This window comes from Zonotrichia leucophrys, chromosome 20 (assembly GCF_028769735.1).
Source record: "Zonotrichia leucophrys gambelii isolate GWCS_2022_RI chromosome 20, RI_Zleu_2.0, whole genome shotgun sequence".
NCBI lineage: Eukaryota > Metazoa > Chordata > Aves > Passeriformes > Passerellidae > Zonotrichia > Zonotrichia leucophrys.
In genome coordinates this window covers 8557857-8567669 of record NC_088189.1, presented here as the reverse complement: position 1 = coordinate 8567669, position 9813 = coordinate 8557857, and the positions used below count along the sequence as shown (strand labels likewise).

The window sequence follows — 9813 nt, the reverse complement described above, 5'->3', positions numbered from 1 at the left end:
CCAAACATACTTGTTTCAAGTACCTCAGAAGATGAGAAAATTCAGTGCATCTGGCAGCAGCAACCACTTCATTTCTGTCATTTAATCTCATTGAGGTGCATTATGTCAAATAATTACCTTAATGAAGGCTTTAATGGAAGAAGGGAGGAAAATAATAGATATGCTTCGAAGAAATGAAGCTGTGAAGTTGTTTAGTTTTTAACCTGGCAGGGATTTATCTCCTCTCCTCTGCCTCCTACAGAGGAGTCCAATCTGCCTCTCTAGGAAAAATAACACATTTCAGATGCTGCCCAAGTGATGCATTTATTAATTCAGATACAATAACATATTTTCTGAGCTTGAAACAGCCCAACATTTAAAACCATGGAATCCAACCATTAACCCACTGCCAAGGGACCATTAATACATGTCCCCAGTTCCACATCTTTGTGTCATTTCAATCCCTCCAGGGATGGTGACCCTACCACTGCTCTGGGCAGCCTGTGCCAGTGCTTGGTAAACCTTGAAGAATTTTTTTCCTAATATAAAATCTAAACCTCTCCTGACACAACTTGAGGCTGTTTCCTCTCATCCTATCACTTCTTACTTGGGAAAAGAGCTCAACACCCATTGACCTTTATTGACTGTTCTCATTCTCTTCTGAGGTCCTGCAGCTATTTTATCACTACTTTATTTTGAACAGCCATTTTGAAGAGATTTTGTAAAACCCTCATATGCTGATTTCCACCACCCATGCCCAGGGTGTGCCTCTCATGGTCATATTGATCTTGAATTTACTTCAGCAGGTTGGAATGACACTTTCTTTGGTGAATAAACTACTAAATCTATCTGGTATACCCAGGCTTCTGTGCACAAAACCTGAAAGAAAAACTCATTGAAAATTAAATGTATCAAGTCAGATGACTTTCAATTTTTGTTGCCTGAAGGTATAACTTATGAAAGAAAGGAAGTATGTACTTCTTCCAGCACAGATGTGGTGGAGAAGGTAAATGAGCTCCTTCCTGACTCCAACTCCCATCTATTTCTCAGTTAGCCTTGCCTAGTGCTGCAGATATGCAACAGCTGATTCCAGACCTTCTTATAGACATTAAAATGGAAATGTAGCCCATTTTTCTCAAATTAATGCAAAAATATAACATTTCAACGGGTTTTTTTTTTTCTATTTTAGGGTTGGGATTTTTTAAGGCTTTGTTGGTTTTTTTTTAGTATTTTTTCCCAAGCTCCGAACACTTCCCAAACTCTGGAAAACAACACGCGCGATCCCGCGGCCGAAGCCTGTGCTGTGGTACCAGCCACGCAGCCATCCCCCTGGCTTCCCCAGGCACCCTTGGCAGGGCTTTGCTCCCTGCTGTGCCTCCTGGCCAGTTTCCCGTAGAGGTGCAGCACTCGCTCGTCCTCGCGGCCCTGGAAGAAGGAGGCGGCGATGGCGCGGCACAGGCGGCGCGCCAGGGGCTCCAGCAGCGCGGAGCCGTAGAGGATGCAGAAGAGCAGCCCCACAACCAGCAGCACTGAGGGGCTGGGGGGCCCGGGGGGGCTGATCCTGCACTGGGCAGAGCTGAAGATCAGCTGGTGGTGGTAGGTCTTGTCGAAGTCCCTGAGCAGCAAGGCCTCAGGAGGACGCCAGAAAAGTTTGTATAGAAAGGGGACGATTCTCATTTCAGCCTGAAAAAAGGAGAGTTTAAATGTAAATCCATTTTGGTGTGAAGAAACAATTTGGAGTATGAAGAAACCAAAATCTACTGGTTACTACAAAAACATCTTGGGGGTGGAATCACTGTTATAGCACTAAGAGAAGGACACTGAAGGGTGTGATTGTTGCCCTGAATTTTTAAGATTTTCCAAGCCTTCTGATGTTTACATTCTTGTCACAAACTTTCTCACACACTTTCTGCAAATAAGTTATTGTTTTACATTCTTTTATAGAAGAAAAGAAATTTGATAGACTGTTACTTTGTCCAGTGTCATTGGAGAAGTGGCACTTTCATTCTCCAATCCTGTGTCACTTTTAGAAATCTATAAATGTTAGAGTCACAAAATACACTTCCCTTTTTTCTCACAGCAGTGTGTGTGTGTGGTGTTGTTTTGTGTCCTGTAGTGACATGTGATCACTTCAGGCTGAGTAACAGTGCAAAGTGCAGGCACTGAGCACTGGGCAAGCTGAGAGCCAGCCCTATGTATCATCTTCATCCATTGGAACAGACATCATAACATGTGTGAGATTTATGAAAGACACCATCCAGACCATGGTATTAGTGGCTAAATATCTGAATATTAGAGGCTTTTTCTAAGCCCTGACTCTTTTCCTGTAAATCCATCATAAGCAGGTATCAGCAGTAAGGATCCCGGGCTGGGGAAGGAGGCAGGCTGTGTGGCAGAAGAGGAAAGTTCAAACATCAAGCCAAAGAATATTGAGTTAGAAACTGGGAAGGTTTGTGGGAAGGACTGAAGAGGGCAAGGACAAAGCCAGCAAGCAGGGATTTCTACTGAAGAAACAGCCCATGCAATAGGATGAGGAGACATTCTCAGTGTTCATCAGCTGCCCCCTTCCTTCAGTTTCAGCAACAAGATGTAAACAATGGTTATCTGCTGCTGTGGAATGCACCAGGTTTTGTCTGTGATTGGGCCATCTTGAATGTTTACAATTAATGGCCAACCACAGACAAGATAGCTTGGACTCTCTGAGACACAGATCTTTGTTATTCATTCTTTTCTATTCTTAGCTTAGCCTTCTGAGGAAACCTTTCCTTCTTTTTCTTTTTAGTACAGTTACAATGTAATATATATATCATAAAATAATAAATCAAGCCTTCTGAACATGGAGTCAACATTCTCATCTCTCCCTTCACCTGAAAACCTCTGTGACCACTGTCACATGGAGACACAAGGACATCTGGCTGCCTTTGCAGCATGAGGCACTATTTGCTCCCCTCCAAGCTCCCAAGGGGCTGTAACTTGCAGAGTGTCTGCTGCTATTTGATGCACTGGGAGGAGCAGCTGAGGTTGTGCCACTGCCTCCTTCCCCAAAGCCTGTTGCTCATCCTGCTGGCTGCTGGGGAGGGAAGTCAGGATTGTGTAAATAAGAGTACAAAGGCTGCAATCCCCACCACCCCCTCCCTGAAGGGGCACGGGGTCCCCACACAGGGCAGGACACCCCAGAACTCACCTTGTATTTGATGCTGAGAGTGACAGGCACTGCAGAGAACTGCGCTGCCTTTCTCACCGCCGTGTCTGCCACGCTGAAGGCAAAGTGGTCCATGGCCACCAGCACCAGCATCAGCATCAGGGCCACGGTGACCAGCATGGCCTGCACGAGGCACAGCACCGCTTCCTCCCTGGTCAGCTTCAAGCCTGTTGGTCTGATGAGTTTTTTGGATGAGCCCACCAGGAGATGAGCTGCTCTTCTGTCCATGGCTAAACGTTCCAGCTTCTTGGTGATGTAAAAATTGTCAAAGCGGAGGTTGGTGAGATAATTTTTCAAATACCAGGTGGACTCAAAGCAGAGATAGAGCATGAGGAATCCAGCAGCCACTCTGTTGGCTGCTCGTACTGAGTCTTTGACCAGTACCTCAACAGAAAAGAACTCTCTGCTAATTTTTTCACCAGCAAGGTGCATTTTTTGGTAAATCAAGGAGCTGTTCTGCAACAATGAAAAGTGAACATGTCCATTCATAGGCTTATAAATGGGATGAGTGGCTTCTTGGACTGCATCTGCAAACTCCCAGGAAACTTTCTGCAGCAGGGCAGTTGAATTCAGAAGGCTGTCAGAGGAGTTCTTGCAGATGCACTGGATGACCTGCAGTATGGTTTTAATGTTGCTTATGATGTTGGGTGTTATGTTCACCACCGCAATCATGATGCAGGTGGAGAAGAGAAGCTTCCGGCCCTGCTTGGTGCCTAAGGTGGGCATGATCATGGTGAAGACACAACGGGCAGGATGCACCAGAAAGAGAGTCAGGAGAAGCAGCAGGCTGAAGGAGATGGCTATGGCAACGGAGAGGTGCCAGGAGTACTCCAGGGAAGCAAACATCCAGTTGTAGAAGAGGCCTCCTATCACTGCTGTAATGCAGGAGCACTGCAGGAACAAGGTGCATAGCTCTCTGCTGTCTGCTGGGACAGGTTTGGAGTAAATCCCCCACAGCTCTGCCATAGTTCTGTGCACCTTTGGGAACAGAAAGTCTTCACAGTAAACACGGGCTCTCATCCTGGAAAAACAAGTGCCTGTGTGTTAGCAGAGGAAGTTCATAAACACTGATTAGAGGCTTTATGAGATGATCATTTATGGGGTTTTATACTGTCCTCCTCTGGGTGCCTCTGGTCTCACCCTTCTCTACTTCCCTGCTAACTTCCCTGAGTAGCTGGGGCTGAGATCTCCCCTAAAAGCAGCAGAACAGGGAAGTTCAAGGCGTTTATTGAAAAATAAATACTAATTACAATGCAACTGTTCCTCTATTAATGCAAGCACAGGAAAACATTGTGTTATTCTATAAAAACCATAATAGAGTCATTCCGAGGGGTCACCTCATTGGCAGTGGTTGAGGCTTTAATGCTTATTTAGAGGATGGAGGGAGAAAGAGGAGGCCACTGGCTTCTGTGGAAATTGTTAGACCAGCTCCGTATTTCAAAGGTTTGACATGGACAAGAGGCAGTTGAGTGGTGCTCTCCCTGCCTCTTAAGAGGAGGCCAAACACAAATCCACATGTTTAAGGGTGACAAACAAGAAAACAGTTTCACACTGAAGCTGCAGTGCCAGAAGAAGTCTCCAAGGACAAGAATTTGGCCACTACAGACAGGATGAAATGTCCCATAAAGCTATTCAAAAATCTAATGGAAACAAATATTTGGGAAAGAATATAATTTCTCAGGCCTCACATCTGGAGTGACTCTCCAGAAACCAGAAAACCTGGAGGGGAGAAGAGCCTGTCCTGAGGTTAAACCCAGCCAGGCAATCCCTGTCTCCCACTGCTGGACAGCAGCCTCAGCTATCCCTTGAGGGACAATTTTAGCTAGGAAAGGGGGTTTTCTGTGAAAAAGCCATACAATAGCTATCAAGACAGAGAGAAAGGGAGGGAATAAAGCTTTCTCTACATACCCAGTGGCAGTGAGGTGCCCCAGACTTGCCCAAGGACTCTCCATGTTCCAGTGCCTTGCTGCTCTGAGAGAGGATCCCGATGTGGCTGTGGGGAGAGGCAGGGTAGGAAACCAAGGCAGCACCAGAGAACCAGGACTCAAAACCCAGGATGTTTTAAGGCAATTCAGATCAGCAATCCCTGAAGTGTGCAAAATCTGGTGAGTGAAGCCTGGGGAATAACAACAGCACTACAGAACAGTGCCAGGATGCACAGCACTGCTCGGGCTTCACACTTTTTCTGGTCTCACCCTTATTGCAGAGAAGGCTTATTTTAATGACACATAGGTGAAAAAAAAAAAAAAAAAGAGAAACAATGACACATGGGCTGACAAAGATGGAACAAGGATCCTGGAACCTGCGGTGTCATCATTCCATATGGGGAAATCAGATGACTACTCCTCCCACTGCCCACCAGCAAGCAGTGAGCAGGGCTGGCATCTCTCTCAGGGTGGAAGGGACCTTTTCCTCTTTCAGATATTCTATATCTATGCCCTATATGGGCACAAAAGGCATAGCAGGATCCAGCAACCCAGTTGGCAACTGCTCATCTGTTCTGACAGGCTGCTGCTCCCTGCTGAAACTGTGTGTGGGGTTCACAAACGGCTTCATGGCTCATCTCACAGTCCTAGCAGAGAAAGTTTTAATCTTCAACCTTTCTGAATTCCTGATAGCCAGCAAATCCCCTACAGAGAAAACCCAGCCACAGTCAGGATTCCCAAACTGTTGAGAAGCTCCCAGATGTACAGGCCAGAGTCGCAGACATTTTTCATGAAAAATCATTTGCTTAGGATTTTTCCTCCTGAGAAGCTGAGAGGCCTCAGGAACAAAATGTAAACAATGATTATCTGCTGCTGTGGAATGCAACAGGTGCATCTGGGATTGGTCTCATAGAGTTGTTTGTAATTAATGGCCAATCACAGTCAGCTGGCTCGGGCTCTCTGTCCGAGCCACAAACTTTTGTTATCATTCTTTCTATTCTTAGCTTAGCTAGTTTTCTGATGAAACTTTTCCTTCTATTCCTTTAGTATAGTTTTAATGTAATATATGTCATAAAATAATAAATCAAGCCTTCTGAAACATGGAATCAGATCTCCCTCTCTTCCCTCAACATAAGACCGCTGTGAACACTGTCACAGGCCAGGATGTGCAGTCCCCAACTTGCCAGGCCCCAGGATGTGCCCAGCAGAGCTCCAGCCATCAAACCTGCTCACCTGGAGATGAGCAACAACCACAGTGTTTGCTCCTCATTTATGAGCTCATTTGTGAGCTCAGGAGCCTCCCCTGCCCCTTGGCCGGAGTCTCTCATGCTAAGCCACCATTTGTGGGCAGAGGTGACGCAGCTCCCCCAGCTGCCCCTGAGCCCATCCCCTGTGGGGTCCCAACCAGGCCAGCTGGGACCCGCCAGGCCCCCGGGATGTTCTCATGCTCCCCTGGGTGGGAAAGGGCAAAGGGCCCAAGGTCAGCCCTGTCCCAGCCACCCTGGGGACAAAGCACGTGGGGCTCTGCCCTCCAGAGAAAGGTGGGACAGCAGCACCTTCCCCAGGGGACATGGCTGGATCCCACGGCAGCGGCAGGAATCGGAGGGCAGGGAATGAGGAGCACAGCAGGCAGAGCAAACCTCTGCCCTTGTGCCCTCGCTGCTCCACTCCACAGCTCCACTTTACAGCTGAGGGTTTCATTTTTCCTGTGTGGCTGGTGGAGCAAAGCTTTCCTCCTGGTGCCCTGGAGCACAGGGGCCAGATGAGAAACTCTGCCTGGCTCCAGCCGGGCAGAGGCACCAGCCAGGCGGGCAGGAAAGAAAGTGCTGTTTGTTTGGAGCATCCATAGCAATTGCTTGCTCAGGCCATGAATTAGGTCTTTAATTCAATGTGCACACTAGAAGGGACTAACCCCAAAAGACCCATAGCTGGATCCTGCAAGGCTCATCAGCTTCTACAACTAAACTCCTTTCTCGCTCTGCTTCAGAGTGAACTGGTATTAGCATCAGCCCCTGGGACCCCATCCAGGCTATGCAGGCAGCTTTCTGGGGCAGAAAAAGAAATACATTTAGCAATAGGCTATAAAGAACAAAAACCTCTCAAGTCCACAACATTGTGGTGTTTTCTGAGTCTGCTACACCATATGGCAAAGGCACCTGAGGTCTGGGGTGACACTGAGCAGTAACTCTGGCAGCACCAAGAACTGTTTGTTTGTAAGTAAGGAAATACTTAGATTTTTCCTCTGGATCTACTCAAAATTGTTGTCTGCCAGCTGGACCTACAGCAAGGGCATAAATCTGGGGAAACTTCAATTTTATATACCATGAATGACCTGTATATGAGATAGAAACCTAAATGCCTAACCTTGCCCAGAACAGAATGAAGAAGCTTGTTTTGCCAAAAAAAAAAAAACCAAAAACCCAACAAACAAAACACAGCAGCAAAAAACCAAATACCAGTGTGTGTGTTCATAGGGATACCTGGGGTTGAGGGCTGGGAGTGGGAAAGGGGCAGGACTGGGACATGGAAAGGCTGGACCACGCATTGCAGCAAAGCAACTGTGACATCTTGTGGTCACGCTCTGCTCAAGGACCCTGAGGTCTGGCTCCTTTTGGTTCTGCAAAAAACCGCTCTGTGGCTGGGAGGGTTCTAAGATAAGAAGCAATGCTGTGTCCTCCTGGGATGCTCCAAGGTGCCTTTTCCCACCCTGTGTCATTTCCAGATGGTATAAAAGGAATTTGCTTTCTTGATGAGCTCCAGTCTCTGTAGAGCCCAAGGTCTAAAATTTTATAACATCACCAATTTTGACTTTTTAGCACTAGGTTTAGGAACCTGAGCCCTACATGCCTGTGAGCAGCTTGCTGGAACTGTGAGACAGCAGAGGATTCCTTTGGCATCATTGCCAGGAAGCAGAGCCTGGCTTCACTTGCATAAAGGATGAGCACTGAACTTGTACCCACCAGGACAGGGGTTTAAATTCAGTTCTGAGTGCAGACTGCAGTGTTTGGGGTGGGCCTGTGCCCACCTGCAGGTTCAACCTGTGGTGACAGTGTCACCTTGTCATGGGGACAGGGATGGGAGGGGTGCAATGCTGTACCCCAGGCAGAGGGTGGAGTAAATGAACTGTACAGCTTCAGAAAGAAGATGAATGAAGGGCTAAAATAGAATTAAATCTGAAGATAATTATTCATGGCAGCATCATCAGCACCTGTTGATCACATTATTCTGCCCATTTGAGAAATTGAGGGTGTGGGAAAGGTTAACTAATTAGGGGTGGTTCTTTGTTCAAATCACTTGCAAATGAACAACTTACAGTAACACAGAGCCAGATCATGTCTTCTTAGGTAACTACTGTAGAAATATAGGAAAATCCCAGCACTATCCATTACAAGGGATAAATGTGATAAGGGAACCAAGGCTGTCTGACCTGTAATAGCTGAATTCCCTATCATGCTGGACTTTCATTTGTTTCACGACTCTTTCCCTGCCTCTCCTGAAATTCCAGCATTGCTGCTGAGTGCAAACTGATGAGCACAGCTTTGGAATCACTCCCTGCTGTAAGGACCCACAGAGCAGCTCCTCCGTGTGAACAGTTTGTAAAGCAACTCAAATGCTTCTGGGATAAAAGACAACGATGAAATGCTTTCCTACTACAAATAAACCAAAATTATTTTCTTCCGAGTGTCTCAGGAGAACATATGGATGTTAGTCCAGGACTTGATGGGGAACATCAAAGGAGTAAAGCAGAGATATTCTGGATGTTGAATTTCAATGAGTGGCATTTCCTGTTAATTAAAATTCACAAGGAGGCTGCTAATGTGAATGGCTTTTGTGATGGTTGTTGGATTTTTACATTCCTAGAGAAATGGTGCATAGGCAAGCAAAGTTCCATTAAAATAACACAGTCAAAGTTATAGAAGGTTACTACAGCACTTGAAATACCCTTTCCTGGGAATTTTCATATCTCTACACATATCACAGACCCTTCAAGACTAATGGGGTTGACTTGCCATTAAAAGCTGCTTTTGGCAAAACTTAGTACTAGCAGCAGCAAATGGAATCAGAAATTATTCATGCAGGTCTGTTCACCTTTGAACCCCAGAAATACTAAATCTTAAAATCTCTGCTTAAAAAAATTAATTAAAACTCAAGCATGCCAGACTAGTTCTACTCTCACAGAGGCCTGGGTATAAAAGAGCAGAATTAGGTAATGCTGTTGTTCACATGCCTTAAATCAGATCCTCTGGGGAGCCCTGGGAAACACAGGGGCTGCTGACAGAGCTGGCACACAGGTCTTGGACTAAAGAGGTTTAGGATGCAAGTGCTTCTTACACCTTTCCCAGGTGTGCCAAGGCCCCTTTGTGCACCTTGGGTAAGTCACTGGTTCCCTCTCTGCCTCAGTTTCTCACATTGGCACAGAGATCACAACCCTGCCCTGGCTGCATTTGTGAAATTCCTCCTGATCCCTGGATAGACAGTGCCACAGGCAGGCCAGGACACTGAAGGTGATTTTTGGAGACTACTACACAAACTCTGTGGTTTCAGCTCTGCTTTCAAGCCAAAGAAAACCATCCTGGATTCGATCACCTGGGATGCACCAAGTCAGAGCTGAGACCATGAACAAAACTGATCCCAAAGGTGACCCCAGCAGCTGAGAGGGAGCTGGACTGGATGTTACCCTTTGGAACTGGGTGATCCCAAAGCCCT

General features: G+C 46.5%; 1 protein-coding gene across 1 annotated transcript; it reads right to left on the bottom strand.

The window, feature by feature from the left end:
* Positions 1–343: 343 nt before the first annotated feature.
* Positions 344–6408, bottom strand: OCSTAMP (osteoclast stimulatory transmembrane protein). The gene is made up of 3 exons (XM_064729950.1): positions 5090–6408; positions 3164–4202; positions 344–1662 (listed from the first exon to the last, which is right to left on the bottom strand). Exons 1-3 carry the CDS (start codon positions 5131–5133, stop codon positions 1165–1167), a joined length of 1581 nt encoding a protein of 526 aa, XP_064586020.1. The 5' UTR covers positions 5134–6408; the 3' UTR covers positions 344–1164.
* Between the last annotated feature and the right edge of the window lie 3405 nt (positions 6409–9813).

Excerpts from the sequence above, each read along its gene's own strand:
- OCSTAMP (XM_064729950.1), bottom strand. The coding sequence starts at position 5,133 with ATGGAGAGTCCTTGGGCAAGTCTGGGGCACCTCACTGCCACTGG. Across the intron at positions 4,203-5,089 it reads GGGCACCTCACTGCCACTGG|GATGAGAGCCCGTGTTTACT; the intron begins GTATGTAGAGAA and ends TTGTTTTTCCAG. Across the intron at positions 1,663-3,163 it reads CTCTCAGCATCAAATACAAG|GCTGAAATGAGAATCGTCCC; the intron begins GTGAGTTCTGGG and ends TCCTTTTTTCAG.